This window comes from Amblyomma maculatum, chromosome 1 (genome assembly GCF_055883805.1).
Source record: "Amblyomma maculatum isolate TAMU_Amacu chromosome 1, ASM5588380v1, whole genome shotgun sequence".
In the NCBI taxonomy this organism is placed as follows: Eukaryota; Metazoa; Arthropoda; class Arachnida; order Ixodida; family Ixodidae; genus Amblyomma; species Amblyomma maculatum.
The window spans coordinates 257,550,712-257,570,692 of NC_139344.1; the positions used below are offsets into that span (position 1 = coordinate 257,550,712).

The window sequence follows — 19,981 nt, forward strand, 5'->3', positions numbered from 1 at the left end:
TTCCTGCTGCGCGCCTCTGGTTTGTCGGACACTTGAGACGCCGTTTGCAACGCCGTCCAACCGGAGCTCGGATTTCACTGACGCCGTGTACTGATTCGCCGTGTACCCTCTCTCTCTCTCTTTTTTTCTCCCTCTCTAATGTTGCGTTGCGCGTACCATTGTTGCCAGTAAAGCTGCAATGACGTTATGTGAACGGGCATTCGCCAAGAGCCGCCGCGATTGTCTTTTTAGATCGCCTAGCAAACCAGCGTTACCCTGCGAGCAGCGGTGAGAATGTTGTAGAATCGCTCCGGCGCAGCCGGCGTAGGAGGCTGGGTAGCGTATCGTGAAACCGAAGGCATCGCAAAAGATAGCATGCGAGCAAATGGCTATTCCGGTCGCGATTTATGCCTTAGATGTTTTAATTATCAGTCCTTTTATTTTGCACAAGCAATTTAAAAGTGGGGCGCACTTTTTTGAAGCATGCAGGATGCTCGTATAGACCTTTTAAGTTTCGATGCCTAGGTGCAGCCATCTTAGTTTGATGGTGGCGCCCCGTATGAACCAGACTGGGAAAGTCCGCTCCGGCTCCTCCTGACGTCATCTTGGGCTGTGCTGTTCGTGTTGATGCTGCGGTGCGATAGTCGGTAAAAGTGCTGTTTCGCGGTGCTCGTGAAAGCTATCCGACACCTTGGTGCTATTTGTGCTTTGTTTGAGCGCAAGAGCAAACCGTATACCATCCGTTTGGCATGGCGGCAGCTGTTGGAAACAGCACTAGCGGCCGGAGTGACTGCGAAGGACTGTGCTTCACTTCCGCAGTGATGAGGGTGTATCCGTTGTATCTTTCACGATATATGTATCTTCAATTACATTTTATAAACGCAATGGTAACTGTACTTACCAAACACAGCGAATGAACTGTACGGACAGCTACCGAACGCGGAATGCAGATATTACGAGACGCTTTCCAGTTATCGCCGCATTGATTTAACGTGAAGTGCGACCCATTTCGATATACGATCGAGCTGTCGTGCTTCAACAATGTATACTTTCAAGTTAAACCAAAGTTCAAGACCAGCACATAGAAGAAGTAGTGTCTAAAGTACCATCAGTCGACGTTTTTATGCAGCCTTAGCGTTCGTCCTGCAGCGCAACAGCATCGTATACCCCCGTCCCGTACGTCGTAGCAGCATCGTTTACACGACGTATTGTTGAGCAAAACGTTGAAAAACTTGCACTCTCAGCTGCACCATGAACGAAGACGACAAATTCGCAGCAGATACCGCAGCGCTTACGAAAGCGGCGCCGCCCGCTGGCGTGGCGGACTACGGCACTCTCATGTGGTACTCCATAGTCGTCGCTAGGCCTAAATTGTTTCGCATCGAAGACACATCCGACGGCGCTTTGTAATTGCTCAGCGCTATAAGTAAATGGTCTTTCACGGAACTGCCTTACCTCCGATCCCATAGTATCAGTAAAAGAAAGATGTAAATTTCGGTGACGCCTTAGCAGTGGAGCCAGTGTGCAGACGATGACCCGCGCGCTGCACCAGCGGCAATGTGTTGCGTGATTTATTTGTATTGCAGTTATCAATAACACGATATGGGTCAGAAATCCGCAAGATTTTTTTTTTTAGCTGTTGGCTTATTGTTTAAGTGAAGAACATATTTTAGCACGCTTTTCTTGCGCTGGCGGAAGAGATCCACTGTATCGTTGGCGCGGAGGGCTTGGGGGAGGCACGGCCTGCCCGGCGTGCGTGGTTACTACGGCGTAGGAAGTGAAATGGGCATCATATTCGTGAGTCCGTCATTGGTACTAAGTCTATCTGGCTTACATAAAACGTTCATAGGGGAAATTAATCAGGATAGACTGGAAAGCGGTGAAGCAGAAACATATCACAGCCGAACTCGGACTGTCGATGCATGCTTCCCGCATATGCTCTCGGCAATATTCTTGCGATTTTTTTCATTGTTTTTGCATTCCATGATCAAGCATTGCTGTCCAGATGACATTACCACAAAAATGGGCGCTAATAAAGGGATTTAAGTTTCTCAAACGACAATATGCCGAGGTGCAAGGCCGCTCTGTTATGCATGAAGCGTGCGAATGCACAGCCCACTCGGTACTGGCAACAATGGGCAGGCGCAAGGAATCTGGTTAGAGAATATTTTCCTCCTCTCCTGCTTGCTCTCGGTAAAACGGTCTATATGACGTGAAGGGGGTGATTTCCGGCTCCTCTGAAAATAGTAAATTGCTCGCCTCCGACGATGAACGCGCAGCCGCATTTCCTCTTAATAAACACCTGCATTAAATGGGCTTGCAGTTCTGGCTGCTTTTGGAGAGTTTTCTCGCATGACTCTTTAGTAACGTTGGCCTCAACAGTGCGGTACCCGAACTTCCTTAGCATGGTCGACTTTCAGCATTTTAAACAGTGATTTCGGCTAAAACATGTCTTTGAATGCAACCTAAACTTTATCTCTGCTGATTCGAAAGCTCTGAGACAGTCCCATTGAGAAAACGGAATGATGCTGCGCCGAATACCTGGCAGCATAGGCAACGATGCCGCATATATATTGCCGCGTGTTTAGCATTTTTTTATACACAAGAATTCTAGGACTTTGACTTTACCACGACAACGTCCTGAGGCTGAATGCAGAACAGCAAGAACAACAAAAATGGCACGATTTTAACGTAGTTCAATTAATCGAGTAGCACAGATGAAAGCTTTTCCGCATAGATGGAAGTAAATGTTTACGATGACGTGCAATCATGGAGGAAGGAAACAACTTAGGTGAGGCCATTCCCAATGCCATGGAGGAAGGAAACAACTTAGGAGAGGCCCTTGCCATTTCCAATGCATTGGAAAAAGTGTGGCGGAAGTGACGTCAAAATTTAGGGTTAGCCAAGTCGGGCCATTAGCAACGGCGACGCGTTGCTATGAAAACTCGGGCCACTAGCAACAGCGTTGCTAAGGGCCCTAGGTACGTGAGCGTCGCGGAGAAAGGGCAAAGGAGGAGGAGAGACGTTGCAGAGTCCGGTCGCGGCGCGGCCGCGCCGGCTTCAAAAAAATGACGTCAGGGCCTCTCCTAAGCTTTCCTTCCTCCATGCCCAATGCATTGGAGAAAGTGTGGTGGAAGTGACGTCAAAATTTAGGGTTAGCCAAGGGGGGCCATTAGCAACGGTGACGCTGTTGCTATGAAAACTCGGGCCACCAACAACAGCGTTGCTAAGGGCCCTAGGTACGTGAGCGTCGCGGAGAAAGAGAATGCGGAGGGCAAAGGAGGAGGAGAGACGAGAGACGTTGCAGCGTCCGGTCGCGGCGCGGCCGCGCCGGCTTCAAAAAAGACGTCAGAGCCTCTCCTAAGTTCTTTCCTTCCTCCATGCGTGCAATGAACAGAGCGAGAGTATCGATAGCTATGGGACTCCGCTCCCGTTGCACACGAGAAATTCCCGAGTTCAAATCCGCTCAGTTTCGACGTCGTTTTTCCCCTAAATGTGCCCAGCAGAGGCTTCATGAATTAAGATTCGTGGTTGGATTTGACCGTGTTAAGTATAGTAAGCTAAAAAATGTGAACATGGTGCAGCTATTGGGCTACTCATTCAAGACACAAAATTTCTATTACGAACCAGCTAAGTCTGGCGTGTTTATGCAGGTATAGAAAATGTTCATCGGCGGAACTGCTGGACTTGAAAAGAATGACATGCAAATGGAGGAAGCAGTCTGTTGTTAACATCTGGCTTAGGTGAAATGAAATTTCCCAAGCTGGCGCACAGCTCATTCCAGCTAAACTAAGGCTGTATTACATCCACAACTGAATATATTTTCACAGTAGACGGGTGATAATCCTTTGGGACGATCTGTATACTCATCCATTAGTAAATGAAATAGCTATACTCATTCAAGCAAGGGGAAATAAACATGCATATTGGGAAAATCTTCGTAAACTTTCTTTTTTCGAAATTTCCCGGCGCGCCCCAAAATTTGTCAGCTATTATAATTTAGAGCGCGCACGACGGGCTCAATAGCATGTGTCAGGTAAAATCTGGTTCTGTAATAGACAGTCTTCCCCGTATGCAGTTTTCTGAAATCGGCATATATATGCTATCGAATGGGAACGAATTGCGGCAGGTACAACAGACATATTTTTGGGGAGTAGACGTAGAGCGAGGCAGATGTTCTGAACGATTTTTTTTTTCTGCTAGAAAGTTTGTAATAATATAACAATCACCTATATTATTAAAATACTAAATTATTTATAAAAAAATGCTAGCTAGCAATTTGAGTGTCGGTTTTGCTGCGGAAGGAACACTACGCTAGTCGCTGAGCCATTTCGCGGAGCCCCCTGATGAGCCAAGCTGCGCATGCGCGAGTGACGTCACACGGAGCACAGCTGGAGAGCCGCGTCGGAGCCGCCGCCGACTCCTCCGCTGCTCGGGCGACTCAGAGGTGCCGCCGCCGCCGCGCATGCACCAGGAGGGAGTGACGTCACACGGTGCACAGCTCGCGCCGGGGCCACCGCCGACTCCTCCGCGACGCGGTGACGCCGCCGCAGATTTGCTTCCGCAATCCTACTCTGGATGGCCATTGGTCAAGCCAGACAATTTTTATATGACCCGTAGGGTGCATGGGCATCTTCATTTGCCTTCGAAACGGGAACAAAATGCTTCCTCCCTATTCTTGACTGACGTTTGGGAAGGAAATTTAGGTCGGTGTTGCATACAGCTGCATTCATAGCATACATCCCCCAGTAACCAAGAGCTTTATCCCGCCTGAGGCGTGCTGCAAGACAGCCGCAACCAAATGACTAGTGTAAACTATCAAATAGGATTCACGGAGAAATATTATGTTCATGCCTGCAGAATCAACAACGCAGATTCATGCTTAAAATCGGCTGCCTGCTAGCGGAGGATGCAGCATCGCAGCAGTCGGATTGCAGCTGTTTCTCCACGCTCAGTGGCGGGCGTATCCTGCAGCGCGTACATAGAGGGGTTCTAGCAGCGCGTGCGCTCCTCGACGCGAGAGGCGCTCCCATCGGCGCCAGAGTTTCAGAGGAAACACCTCATTGCATTGTGCAGAAATGTGTAGAGCTGAAAATATGCTTTTTTCAGGACAGGCACTCAGTTTCATATTTATTTTTATAATTTCGAACAATATAATGCAACACCTTTTTACTCCATGTTAACTGTGAAATATCAAGGATTCTTGAGGGAGATTTTACCAAAAATCAAAGAAGTCTTTTTTTTTTTAATTTCGAATCAGTTGCCAATTTTTTTTTTCCATGTTTTTGAAGTTTGACCGAATCTGAAACGCTCTAGAGAAAACCGCTACCAATCTAGACATATTTTGGCTGAAATTAAGAACATAAGGAGTAACCTGCATAAAACAGAAAAAAAAAAGTCAGTGCAAAAGCTTATTGCACTATACCAGAATGTAGGGCTGAAAATCAATTTTTTTTCAACGTGTCGCTTTTAGAGCAATGTTTCGGTTCATTCTTATAAAAACAGTGGCAACAAAAATTATTTTTTGTTGCATAAAAATATATTTGTTGTTGCAAAATGTTGCATAAAATTAATGAATAAATATGATGCATCACACAATTTTAATTGGCAAGCAGCATGACTCCAAACTTGCAACTTTTTGAAAAAGCAAAAACGGCATTTTTCATCTCTGTTATGTTTTTTTTTTTTTTAGAAAACTACAGCATATCTTGCAAAACTATAGATTCATTCCTTTGTGTGACACATTGTCCCATCACATATAAAACTTTAATTGAAAGAAAATAATCAATGGACCCAATTACCGTTCTTATCTGAATGCACCCATAATCTATATATACAGTATACAGTGGCTTCATCACAGATAAGTTCCAATGCTTTCCTGCATTAGAATTTGCTTAAAAACTGTGTCAATGTGTAAGCCTGTGCAATTTTTATTTCTCGCGTTGTCACTTTGCCGTCCTAATTTGGTTATGTATTACAAATCAATCTCCCCTTATAGGAACCTTGGGACCTCGTTTTGTTTATTTTTACCAATATATTATGAAGCACAATTCAATAGGCAAATCTTAAAACAGCTGAGAAGTGGCTGAATGCCGCTCAGCGATGTGTGTGGCTCAAGAGTTGGATGACTGCTCGCTCATCGAGCGTAGTGCGATCACGCGACCAACTATAACACGTATATGCTCCAATTAGTCAGCGGTGCGGCCGACAACAAGCGCAGTCCCTCAACCCCACAGTTTCTTGTCGCAAGTATACTACTGTAACAGAAAACAGAACCTCTGCAGCAAGAGCATTATATGCTACGTATACCAAACTTTCCATCAGTATGGAAAGTTGTTTGGCATACCGCATACGTAGCAACTTTCCATCAGTATGGTGCATCAGGAACACTTGCAGAAGCAGGTTGTCTCCCGCTAGATGTGATTGCCGCCCAAGAAACTATGCGCACCCATCTCTGACATGTCCTTCAAGGGAAGAAGCACTTCTTAAACCGTGTCCACATAACTCACTGCAACTCTGGCTTTGGTCAAGCTGTACAGTTTCTGCCCCTCCCTACTATTATTCAGCCATGAAATCAAATACCACTTACCTTTCCTCCATGGACACTATCGTCTCTAAAGGTGAATGTATGTTCCTGGAGTGGATGCGAAGAGCCGCATGCCACAGGCAGCACTTCTACAAGCCGCTCTCACATACTTAGCCAAGGAATATACACAGTACACCCACATATTCACCGACGGTTCAACTATTCAAGACACTTCTTCCTGTGGCCTCTATGTGCCCTCAACAAACCATGTCCTGTCTTACCGGCTGCAGCGAAAGACATCATTTACGACAGCTGAGCTCCATGGCACTAAAGAAGCTGTTTTCTATATCCTGCGCCAGACCCCCGGACGATGGGTTATTTTCACGGATTCCAGAGCATCTCTGCAAATCCTGTATAACCTGCTGAAGAAAACCAATAATCAGCCTGTTTCCCTTGACATTGGTTATATGCATCATTTGGCTACAGCCACAGGTCACTGCATAACATTTCAGTGGATACCAGCCCACTGTGGCATTAAAGCCAGTGAAAAAGCCGATGGAGCGGCTCATAAAGGTCATCAACATCAGATACATTTGGACCTTCTTCACGAAATCTGATGCATTCCAACTGGCTGAAAAATTTGCTGCCGATGCAAAGTATCGACTTTGGAGCTTGCCGACAAATCACTATCAATTTCTTTACTCGATTGACCCACATCTATGATCAAGACACCCTTCGAAACTTCCTCGCCAACTAGAAACTCTTTACCACCAACTTCACCTGAACTGTGCATATACATATAGCTTGCAATACCGTTTTGGTCAAATGAACAGTCCGCATTGTGACAACTGTGGTTCGGTTGAAACTGTGCAACATATCCTGCTTGAGATTCCTGCGTACGCCGACGAGCGTGCGTAATACGAGCATAGCATGGAAAAGCTCTCCCCAGTGCCTTTAACAATGGACATTGTTTTAGGTCCCTTAGCCTGCCCTAGACAACAGACTCTCGCAATGAACTTTTTATTTACATATTTAAGAAATTGGACTTCTAGACAAACTCAAGTTGACCTTGAATGTTACCCTCAAGCATTTTTCACGCTATGAATTCTATAAGCCCATTTATCGGACTATGCATTTCATCATTTCATTTTATACCATTACTCCACAATGCACCTTACAACGCATTTAACGGTCGCATTTTACCACCGCCTTCATTTCTTTTAATCTTCTCACCATTCTTTTTCAATCTTTCCCTCCCCAATTCCCCTTCCTACACAGAGTAGCACGTCAGCGAAATTTAAACGCCGGCTAGAATCTCTCTTCTTCATTAAAGGGTCTCTCTCTCTCCATCAGTATGAACTTGGCCTAAACTAATTGGACCGGGTCCAAGCTTCCATCGAGATGTATGCACATCCAATAAAGAACAGATCCCTTAGACCACCAAGATGCTTGAAATCTCAATTGAAATCAAGCTGGTTTAACAGTACCTTACGATGGTACAAATATCTGCAGAGTGTGGTCTCCTTGCTCCCGCGGGTCTCGTTTCGCACAAGCAGAGTCAACAAGGTAATGAGCTCTGTAAATGGGACTTAATGAATTACTGTAATTTGATTACATTTCCCCTAAATTTGTAATGCATTACTTTTCTTGCCTAGTAATGTAATGACTTCATGACAGTAATTTCGCAGCAAAAGTAACTCATTCCTTCAGAAATTATTTTTACCGCGTATTCGTCTTTCATAAAGGGCACCACTGCCCTTTCCATGCATAGACAATGCATATACGCCATAACGCTAAGTAGGGTTCTGTGAAAGCAGGAATAACTCACGACAAGCCTGGGCCACTGTATCGGTTCGGCAAAAAGAGACAGAATTAAGAACTGTGTGTCTAAGACATCTGTATAGCCGGGACACTTACTGCAGGTATTCATAACAGATTACCGCTCCTATCACAACTACTCACCAAGCAGTAAGATATGTGAGGCGTCAAGGTGAGGGGTAAAGGACAGGACGGCCACAGCTATGCGCAGTGGTGAAATTAATATTTGTATAGTGTAACATTTGGTGCAATTGGTACATGGCTTTTATTTTTTTTCAGACTACGTTGAATGCGAGAGTTTTGTGAATGACTGCTCATTTTCTCTGCCTGCCTGCATTGCCTGGCCCTGTCTGCCTGCCCTGCCTGTCTGTTTTGTTTATGAGGTTTACGTCCCAAAGCAACTTAGGCTGCGAGAGATGAAGTGAAGATAGTGAAGGGCTCCGGAAATCGTGCACTGGCATCGCACAGCACACGGGCGCCTTGCTTTCTGCTTCCACGAAGTGGCCGCCATGGCCGGGATTCGATCCCACATCCTTGGGCACATAACACTGTAACTGCATGCAATATGAAGGCGGGCATCGGTCGGCAGTTCGTTGCGCTCGCAATCCACCGGTAAAGAGCATGAGGTAAAGCGGAAGGTCATGAAATCACTGCTGATTAACAGAGAAGTGCTGAAGAGATTTCAGTTTGACGGTGATGCATTATTTCTATTTTAAGAGTCGAGGCTGGTGCGCTATATAAATTAATAACCGCAGTAGCTTTAGAGCTCGCCCTGGAGCTTGATGGAAGACCTAGTTATGCTTGAGCAGGGCCAGGGATATCACTGCAAGGTGCTGTATGCAAGCTACATTGTAAATATTTCTTGTTCGTTAACTCTTCTTGAATCCCGGAGGCGGCAGAGACGACGATGGGAGCGAACAACCAACAATCCCTATTCCACAGACAGCCTTTGTTTTTCATGTTATTTTTCTGATGGTTCGTACTTGCAAAAGAGGGAATAGTTTGCGGTGATATGGGGCGGTAAGAACATGATGGAATACAACAAGAATACGAACTGAATGCAAAACTAGAAAAACCCCATTCCTGCACTGCACAGCCAGATGGTTTTGGCATACGTACGTGTGAAACGTGTTGTGATGCAAACCAACTTTTTTTTTAGACAGGCATGCCTTTAATAGCTGCATGGAATGAAAAATTTGTCCACCGGTTTGACACAGTAGCATATTGCGGCCCGTTGTGCCGAAGAGCCGTCGTAATATCGTTTTGAGAAACGTGTTGGAAAAACTACGTGATCAGAACTGTGTGTGAAAAATATGTGATCGCATCAAAACTGTGACGCAACCGCTCTTAGTACAGCGTTTAGGGTGGAGTCATACAATTCTGCTTCCCATTTGGCATACATCTGCTTATAACGATGGAGGTCAGTGTGTGGTCGCCACCCGCCGTCGTTTGTTACTTTGATGATCCGCCGCCGGACCACCGCACATAGCTATCCATGCAGTTCAGGACTCAAGGACTAAGAGGAGTGCTACTCCTAAGCCAGCAGCCACGTTCGTACAGTTTGATAGTTTGATATCTGTGTAAGCCGGGTGGTGTTGCACATGCTCTTGTATGTATGCTGATTAGCATGTGTGAGACAATAGTGGCATAAATTAAGGGACTATAGTGACTAGGCAAGTAGGAAAGTGCATGTATGCGAATGAGCTAGGACCGCAAGGGGCGCCCAAAATTTTGTTTAACTGTTCCAGGGGTAATTCCGGCTAGTTTCAGTTTAAACTCCTCCAATGCACCTGGTGACTGAAGGAAACTGATGTTCATCAAGGAATCGCTCTGTTCATGCATGCGGTGCGGTAAGATGGGGCAGTGGCCGAGTTCCAGGGCAAGGATGCATTAAAACAGGTGAAACAAATGCCAAGTTTCTTTTCAAGTTACACAATGAAACTTTGGCCATGAAAGCATTTCTGGAAAGAAAAGGACTGTTCCTTCCTTCGGGTGCAGATTGTCTGATTTGCAAGCAGTTTGAGACATATGATCATGTATTCTTACATTGTTGGGAAGGTATGCACTTCTGGGGCGTCTTGCAAAGAACAATTAAAAAAGACCTTCCACAGGACCCATATGGAATATTTCTCTCTGTAGAAAATGACGAAGGAGTGCCTTATGATACAATATCTTATTGGCCTCCACAGTATTTGGTATTTGACATTGGCTAGATACTATTGTGAACCAGATTCAAGGTCAGCCTGAATTTACTTGCGCGAAAGCATGCACTGGTTTGTGGAAAAACAGAAAAGAGCTGATCCAGTTCCTAAATAGCCCACGAAGGTAGAGCCTCTGTTGTCCTTGAGGGAATTTCAATATGAAGCCAGACGCGACTGCTTGATTATAAAATCCACACATGAAAGGGGATCATTGTAAAGTTAATTTGTGTTGCTCGTATTGTGTCAAAGATAAGCAATAAAGAAAAAAAAAGCAGCAGTGGCAGAGTTGTTTAGACCGCTGGCAACAGGAAGTACTCTTTTTTGCCAGTGGTGGTTCAAATCGCGTTCAAAGAACTTTTTTGAAGCGGAAGCTTCACTATTCCAGCCAGCTCGAGCATTCAGTGTCAGCGCTAGTAGGGCCAGTGGCAGGCGGTAGCTGGCAACTGATATGGCCACGCACATACTTGACTTAAGGTTGCCTGACATTACATTTGACCAGAGCTGCCAACTCTGCCTCTCCTTCCATATAGGAAGGTGATATCAGACAACCTGCTAGGACCCTTGCATTCACGTTACCCCTAGGCCACACAGGCACGTTGATGCGGCTTGTTAGAGCAGGGCTTTACATGTGGGCTGGTAGACCAGACTACACTATTGAGTCATACACTTAAAGGCGGAGGTCAAGTGTCCCCTATAATTCAGCCACAGGCGTAGCCAGGCAAAAGAAGCTTCCACTTCCATCCAGATTTAACCATAGCTAAATCGCAGCTAATTGTTTCTTTTACAACGCTTCAATAGGCTTTCCTCCGGCCACTATGAAATGGTGTTAGCATCTTATATGAAAGACAATGGGCTTCTTCGTAAGTTTCCTTACACTGGCTGTACCCTCAGTTTCACGCCTTGTTTTTGGAGGTGTCAGCAATGCTTAGTCAGGGGGGTCTCGGAGGGTCTGAGACCCCCTGCGCTCGAAGGTATAGGACTACATGAATACGAAGCAGGCAGTCATATTTTAATCCTGTCAGTGGTTGTCAGAACATTTCTCTGTTGTTTCGGCAATTTGGCAGTGAGCTTTAATAAGAACCATTGACATACATATCTTCTATAACCTCGTGGCAGAGAAAAATTATTCTTCCCATTTGTATAAAACAATGCGCAAGCAGGCCACAAGCCGCTTTCTCTATTTCCCTTTCCACCTGTGCTGGAATATATAGAGACCCCCCTCCGATGGTAAAAGACTTTAAGCACTGGGCATCGGGTGTCCACAACGCAACGGATGTCCGCACCTGTTCTCATCACGTGGTTCAAGTTTTTGCAAACACTTTCTTGAAAGTCTGTTGAGCAGTTTTGAATGCACATAATGTAACTATGACTACTTGAACATTATGCAAATGATGGGAGGAATTCGGAGTAGCTCAAGTGCAAGGGGGCGTAGCGGTAGAACATCCGCCTCGCATGCAAGAGAACCGGAGTTCAAATCCTGGTGCCGCGCAATTCTCCACCAGATGAAAAAAAAAAAAAAAAATCTGCGTGTCGATGGAATTACATAAACAGGTTTGGGGTGCGACCTGATGCCGGTGAACACCTCCGGCAACGCACTCCCTCACTAGAACAGGAGTTGGCCACCCTGGTGCAGTAATTGGCCGAAACCTCTTATGATAAGCTCCATAAAACCCCGGCCCTCAGTCACCAGTGGCTGCGGAACAACTGAACATGGCGGCGGTCAGACCTGTGACGCAGCAGGGGGTGCTAAGAATGCCTGGCTCCGCTCGACAGGCTGCCATTGGAAACTGACCCCGGCAACGTTTAATGCTAGAACCCTAGCTAGTGAAGCTAGTTTAGCAGTGCTGTTAGAGGAACTAGAGGGCATGAAATGGGATGTCATAGGGCTTAGTGAGGTTAGGAGGCCGAATGAGGCATATACTGTACTGAAGGATGGGCATGTACTGTGTTATCAAGGTTTACCAGAGAGGCGACAACTAGGAGTAGGTTTCCTTGTCAATAAGTATATAACGGGCAATATAGACGAATTTTATAGTATTAATGAGAGGGTTGCAGGCATCGTAATTAGGCTTAATAAGCGGTATAAACTGAAGGTTGTACAGGCCTATGCACCTACATGTAGTTATGATGACCAGGCAGTTGAAAGCTTCTAAGAAGATGTAGAATCGGCAATGCGAAAAGTAAAGACGCAGTATAATGTACTAATGGGCGACTTCAATGCCAAGGTAGAGAAAAAGCAGGCAGCAGACAAGGCAGTAGGTGACTATGGCATTGGTTCTAGGAATAGCAGAGGGGAGTTACTAGTTGAGTTTGCAGAGAGCAATAACTTACGAATCATGAATACCCTCTTCAGCAAACGGAAGAACCGGAAATGGACATGGAAAAGTCCTAACGGAGAGACTAAAAATGAAATCGACTTCATAATGTGTTCAACCCCCCCATTATGCAAGATGTAGAGATAATCGGGAAAGTGCGATGCAGTGACCACAGGATGGTGAGGTCCCGAATTAGCCTAAATCTGCAGAAGGAATGCAACAGATTAGTAAGAAAGAAACCCATCAACGAATTAGCGGTGAGGGGGAGGGCAGAAGAGCTCAGGATCTCGCTACAGAATAGGTATTCAGCTCTAACTGAGGATGGCGACAATACCCCAGAGGTAAGGAACAATAATTTCAGAGATATCATTACTGAGTGCGCGGTAGAAGTAGACGGTAGGATAGTTAGAGAGGACACCGGTAAGCTGTCTAAGGAGACGAAAGATTTGATTAAGAAACGCCAGAGTATGAAAGCTTCCAATCCAACAGACCAGATCGAATTGGCCGAGATATCAAAGCTAATCAATAAGCGCAAGGTGGCCAATATAAGGAAGTATAACATGGAGAAAATTGAGCATGCTGTAAAGAACGGGGGAAGCCTTAAAGCGGTAAAGAAGAAATTGGGCATAGGCAAAAACCAGATGTATGCGATAAGGGACAAGGCGGACAACGTCATCACTAATATGGACAATATAGTCAAAGTAGCCGAGGAGTTCTATACAGATCTCTACAGTAGCCAAAGTAGTCAGGACCGTAATGAGATTGGCGGTAGGGAAAAACAGTCAGACATTCCACCAGTGATGAAGGACGAGGTCAAGAAAGCACTAGAAACTATGAAAAGGGAGAAATCAGCTGGAGAGGATCAGATAACTACAGATTTGCTGAAGGACGGGGGGGATATCGTGCTAGAAAAACTGGCCACCCTGTATACGCAGTGCCTGGTGTCATCGACGATACCGGAACCATGGAAGAATGCAAACATTATCCTCATTCACAAAAAAGGGGACTCTAAGGACCTTAAAAATTACAGACCAATCAGCTTACTCTCTGTTACGTATAAGGTATTTACTAAGGTAATCGCTAATAGAATCAGGACAACCTTAGACTGCAATCAAGCAAAGGATCAAGCAGGGTTTCGGAAACGGTACTCTACTATCAATCATATCCATACCATCAATCAGGTGATAGAAAAATGCTCGGAATATAACCAGCCCTTATACATAGCATTCATTGATTATGAAAAAGCATTTGACTCAGTTTAAACCTCGGCGGTGATGCAGGCATTGCAAAATCAGGGGGTAGACGAGCCGTACGTGAAAGTGCTGGAAGAAATATATAGTGGCTGCACAGCAACCATAGTTCTGCATAAAGAAAGTAACAAAATTCCTATAAAGAAAGGTGTTAGGCAAGGAGACACAATCTCCCCAGTACTATTCACAGCTTGTTTAGAGGAAGTATTCAGAGACTTGGAATGGAAGCAGTTAGGGATAAGGGTAGATGGAGAATACCTCAGTAATCTGCGATTTGCTGATGACATTGCCTTGCTAATCAACTCGGGGGATGAACTGCAAATAATGATTGATGACCTAGACAGGAAAAGTAGAAAGGTAGGCTTGAAAATCAATATGCAGAAGACTAAGGTAATGTTCAACAGCCTCGGTAAGGAACAGCAGCTTACATTAGGTAGCGAAATACTGGAAGTAGTAGGCGAATATGTCTACTTAGGACAGGTAGTAACCGCAGATCCGGACCATGAAAAGGAAATAACAAGAAGAATAAGATTGGGATGGAGCGCATTTGGCAAGCACTTGCAGATTATGACTAGCAGCTTACCGGTATCGCTCAAGAGGAAAGTATACAACAGTTGCATCTTGCCTGTACTCACCTATGGGGCTGAAACGTGGAGGCTAACCAAGAGAGTTCTACTTAAGTTGAGGACAACCCAGAGGACTAGGGAACAAAAAATGGTAGGGGTAACATTAAGAGATAGAAAGCGTGCAGAGTGGGTCAGAGAAATAACTCAAGTTACCGACATTCTAGTGGAAATTAAGAAGAAGAAATGGACATGGGCAGGACATGTAGTGTGAATAGAGGATAACCGATGGTCGCTGAGGGTAACAAACTGGATTCCAAGGGAAGGAAAGCGTAGCAGGGGGCGGCAGAAAGTTAGGTGGGCGGATGAGATTAAGAAGTTCGCAGGGGTCAAGTGGATGCAGCTAGCACAGAACCGGGTTAAGTGGAGAAATATGGGAAAGGCCTTCGCCCTGCATTGGGCATAATCAGGCTGATGATGATGATGAACTATGTCAATGATTAGTTGTTGCAGAGACCTTGCCAACACATGGATGGCTCCAGGTGCATTTAGACCCTATTTTACACTGCATAGTGAGGTGGTGCTGCGCACAAAAGCTGTTTGAAAACGCAGCGTGGTTTTTCGATTCACGGCATTAAAAACTTTTTCCGAATTTTCAAGGTCCTTTTTTAGGCACTGTATTCTCTATGCCCAAAATGCTGCCATGGTTTTAGATGTTCTTGTCTCCCTAATCAAAGATGTCAAAGGAGGGAGCGCCCAAAGTTTTCTTGGAATGCACATGCTTTCAGCATGACGTCCACAGCTCCTTGCTAGAAGCAGAGAGTGCACCAACATGTCACCGATAGAAAGGGAAGGGGACAGGTGTCAAGAGCGAGGGGTACTGGCTAATGAAACCTTGCTTAACGTTCATGCCCAGTCAAACTGACAAGGTGACGGAGGTCTTTAGACATACACGATACCCCGTCGCTGGCACCTGGTAAATGGATTCCACGTCCAAGGATAAAATGGTTGTAGTTGGTGCAGGACAAGGTTAACTGGAATTCAATGGGAGAGGCCTTAGCCCTGCCTGTAGCTGGTACCTGGTAAATGGGTGCCATGTCCAAGGATAAGATGGCTGCAGTTGGTGCAGGACAAGGTTAATTGGAGTTGAATGGGAGAGGCCTTAGCCCTACAGTGGGCATAGGCTGAAAATGATGTCATATGAATGCTACCATGAATACCACTGTGACAATACACAAATTAGGAATCTATCATTTTATTGCACCAGTAATAAAAGTGGTGCTTGATACAAGCATGTGCCTTATTCACAAGCTTTTTTCATAAAACATTTCTATGACACATTAAGTTGAACAAACAACTGGCATAACTGTACACACATTTTAGCAATTCTTTAACGAGTCTTTCAGCCTTTGTAGCAGCTGTGGCAATAAATCAATGTGTTTGTCTGCACATTTTATAACACATGCATCATACTGGCCCTTGAACTTCACAGCTTCTGCTTCTGTTGTCTTTGGGCTCAATTGGTCCTGCACATCATTCCCACATTGCACAACACACATTCGAATGCGTTCCTGGAATATAAAGAAAATGCACAAGGAACTTAGATAAAGGCACACAGCACTTGAAATGGCAAGTTATTGTATTGCTTTGCTCACTTCAATACTGCAGCCCACTATGTAACACATACTCATAGCTTTAGGGCAGCTAAAAAATTGTGGCCTCATGAAAAAAGCATTATACAGGGTATAATAACCAAATATGCAAAGCTTGCAGCTTGTTGGGTTTTGGCTTATTCGGCACTAGTACACTCCACATGAACACCTGACCTGATAATGCAAGAAAGCTCACAAAAAAATAACAAAAGAAGAACTGAACTCATGGCACCAACAGACCTGAAAGTTCCCAAGTTCACCTTCGACCTTACTCTGAGCTTTCTCAAGCGGTTCAGAGCAATTCATGACGCACGTACGGGCTCTTTCCATGGACAGGCTGGAGTCATCACAACATTTAACAGCACACCTGTGCACATTGCCCTGAAAGAAGTTCAGAAAGCATCAATCAAATATCTTAATTATGTACTCCTGGAAAAAGAAAAATGCACACCTCTGTGATATTGCATAAACCTAATCGTACGAGGCAACTGGTCAGCCATGCATTGACAATACAGCGGCACAAATATACATGTATCTAATCGCGCATTTTTGACAGCACCATATGTTGTTACAGGGCCCATGCAGAAACCAAAGTAGTGCAGCACTCGTGCGCTCACAATGTATCAACTACACTGTCCACTACCTGGCGCTGCCTGAAAGTGGTAGCAGCACCAAGGATGGAGCAAAACTGAGTAACCAACACACATCATGTGACCAGTGCAGCCAATAAGGCATTCAAACTTCTCAAGTTGCTGCCCTTAGTTGACCCATGACCTTATGAGCGGCTTCACTTTCAATGCTGCCATTATATCATGCACACCAAACGTCTTCCACTTGAGATGCTTTGCTCAGCACATGCACACACAGGCAATGATCGACCACGCAGGCCACCAGTATGCACTTGGCCAGCTGTTTTTAGTTTTAGTACCACCTTTTAATGTATGAGCTTTGGTACCCCATGTCGGAAACAATTTCCTGGCAGCATCAGTGCTACTGTTGGCATTGTCATCTGTTCGCAGCCTCCAAAAATCGTGAGCATGCCTAAGGCAGGCGGCAGTTGGCAGGTAACATGTCTGGGTTTTGATAGGTCCGTGCATTGTGATGTCACCAGACCACATGCCATGGTCGAGTTGGAAAGAGCTGCTAGCATGGGCAACTCCTTTCATGTGGAAGGTTGAGATGGAAATCAAACCCGTCGGGACCCTTAGTAGTTTCTTGATAATTCATTCTACCGGCCCATTTACTTACAGCATACCAACTGCCAGCTATGCAAGTAAAGAGTCACTAAATCGGAAAGAAAACAAGCCAGCAACAGCAAGTATTCACTGACAGGCGGGCAAAAATTCAGTTACCAAAATTCTACGGAGGTGTGTGCCTTCAAGTTCCTTGACCATGTTGTCAACGGCAGTTTGGACACGACGAGCAGCTTCTTCCGCCATTGAGTAACTTCGTTCTTCCCAAGCCTGCTACCACTTCTTCCAACTCACCTACAACACCTACACTGCAAAAATTGTTAGCAGCGTATTGCAGGTGCCTAGAAGTCGCGTTGAAAGCACTTACGGGCGCTCCGGTCAGGGGTGCACATGGGTTACACGCGGTGGTCGTTATCAGAACGGATTGTCTACTGTCTCTTTTAGCGTACATTTAGCCATAGAGTTCATTTAGCCGCCCGTAAATGCTATCCACCAATATGTGTTAAATATCATAGAGTTAATATACTGTTGACGTAATAACTTGTAAAGTTAATGTACAGTTTTAACTCTATTTACACCACTGAATAGTAAACACAACCATGCAGTCTTTGATATTTGACAATACAAGAAAAAAAAAATCTAAGGGCTTTCATATATTTACGCTTTTAATTAACTCTGACGGTTAGTTTTTTTTTTTTTTTTTTTTTTATTTGGGTAACCAAACAAAAGCTCAGCACACTAGTTTCTGTCGCGGAGGAATTGTGTGTGTCGGTTTGCGCGTTTACTTTGCTGTACATGGTACATCTTTGGGATGTAATAAAAGAACAAAGCACGGTGGCATGAAGCCTCATTTTGCAGTGTTTTATTGAAGAGCGATGGTTCTTCCTCTTGACTGCAATGCTATCATGTATCATGGTTATCATGCAGACGAAACTGGACGAAACCTTCCTGTGAGGAGCAGCACAACAATGCGCACAACCCGCTCCGCTGATTTATAGCTGATTTAACCGGCAGAAAGTGCGGCGCGGCTTGTTATGCATCATCATCATCAGTTGCTGAGCCAAGGCTGAGGGTGCGTTCCAATTCTTAGACGTCTACAGGTTCGCGTATTGGAACGCGTCCACCTGTTTACGCCTAGCGTCACCTCGCGGCATAAAGGTTGAACTAAACCGTTTTAACAACTATTATAACGCTGTTTTCTTTAAAGATTGACGACAATACAGGTGAAAATCACGTTTTTAACGGTTCGCCGATTTTTTGCAGCAACAATATTACATGTGTAATCGCCACAACGTAGATAGACTATTAATAGATAACTTGTAGCAGACAGACTTCTCACGCAATGAGCCCTGTCACGAATTGACGGAAGAGAACATTAGTCCGTTTTTCCTTTTTTATTACTTATGCTGATGTGTACATGCTTCTCAGATATCTCATTCACACAGCTGTAAGAATGAAAACATGCAAAATACTGTAAACTTGAGGGGATTACGGACGAAAGGTGATAACCGGCTACAGCAAACGAAAAACTGTGCCGTTACACCTGTTGTCTGTAGTCACTAGACGAGGAAACCAAAGACAACAACTCGTTTTAATAATGTACAGGCACAAAAAATCAATGCGCAACAAGTCGGCATCGTCAGGCGAGTTCGTTCTTCCGAGATTAACTGAAAATCCGCGGAAGAGTTTGTCACCGCTACTACAGCAAGATAGAAACACACACGTGCGCCGTACAGCAGCCGTCCTGACTCCCGGCGAGGTGCCCAGAAAGCGACGAGTTCGTCGATAACATCACGACTGAAGAAACTCGTCAAGTTAAAAAAGACCAACAGCATCCAACGCACGCTTTCCTCTTAAGCGCGGTAAAAGAATCTGCAGTGCTATGAATCTCACGACCATAAAGACAGCTAAATTAGCCTCTAGCTAGCGCATACATTGACGTAACAACTCACGTTTGAAAGATCGTTCATATGCATATCCTCCGGCGTTCGCAAAGAGCACGACCACCGTACAACTACTGCAACAACCGCAAGCACGACTCGCTCAGCGCGAAACGCGCTCTGTCCGCCATGTTTAGACAGCAAAGTAGTCTGCATCGATGTTGACTTCGGCGAAGCCGTCTTCGCGAGACTGCTTCGCGAAAATTGGAACGCGTCCCAAGATGGCGGCTGCTCGCGTAGCCGTCTAAGTAGACGTCTACGAGGGGGTATTGGAACGCACCCTATGCTCTGGGGCCAAATATGCTGATGAATTAAATTACTTATCAAAAAACACAGGTTGTAACATGCTACACTATGAGTGCCGTTTGCTTTCAACTAAGCCAGTGGTTGGCGCACAATATATATATTTTTTTTTAAGTCTGGCCCTCAAAGCCTCAAATATAAAAGTTGCTATATTTTACTTCAGTCTATATTTTTTTTATTTTATTGCATTGTTTTATTTTGAAGTATGCAAGGAAAACAAACCGACAAACGTCATTGTGGG

The 19,981-nt window shown here is 45.0% G+C and overlaps 1 protein-coding gene across 4 annotated transcripts; it reads right to left on the bottom strand.

Annotated features, from left to right (window-relative positions):
- Window positions 1-15,891: 15,891 nt before the first annotated feature.
- Window positions 15,892-19,547, bottom strand: LOC146206296 (protein FAM136A-like). Of its 4 annotated transcripts, none has more exons than XM_084590929.1 (4): window positions 17,865-18,013; window positions 17,657-17,805; window positions 16,545-16,685; window positions 15,892-16,223 (listed from the first exon to the last, which is right to left on the bottom strand). In XM_084590929.1, exons 2-4 carry the CDS (start codon window positions 17,741-17,743, stop codon window positions 16,032-16,034), a joined length of 420 nt encoding a protein of 139 aa, XP_084447055.1. In that variant the 5' UTR covers window positions 17,744-17,805; window positions 17,865-18,013; the 3' UTR covers window positions 15,892-16,031. The 4 variants fall into 4 exon arrangements, with proteins under 4 accessions (XP_084447055.1, XP_084447056.1, XP_084447054.1 ...); XM_084590930.1 differs by having other exon boundaries at window positions 17,657-17,800; window positions 17,865-17,989; XM_084590928.1 differs by lacking the exons at window positions 17,657-17,805; window positions 17,865-18,013 and adding an exon at window positions 19,450-19,547.
- Window positions 19,548-19,981: the final 434 nt, after the last annotated feature.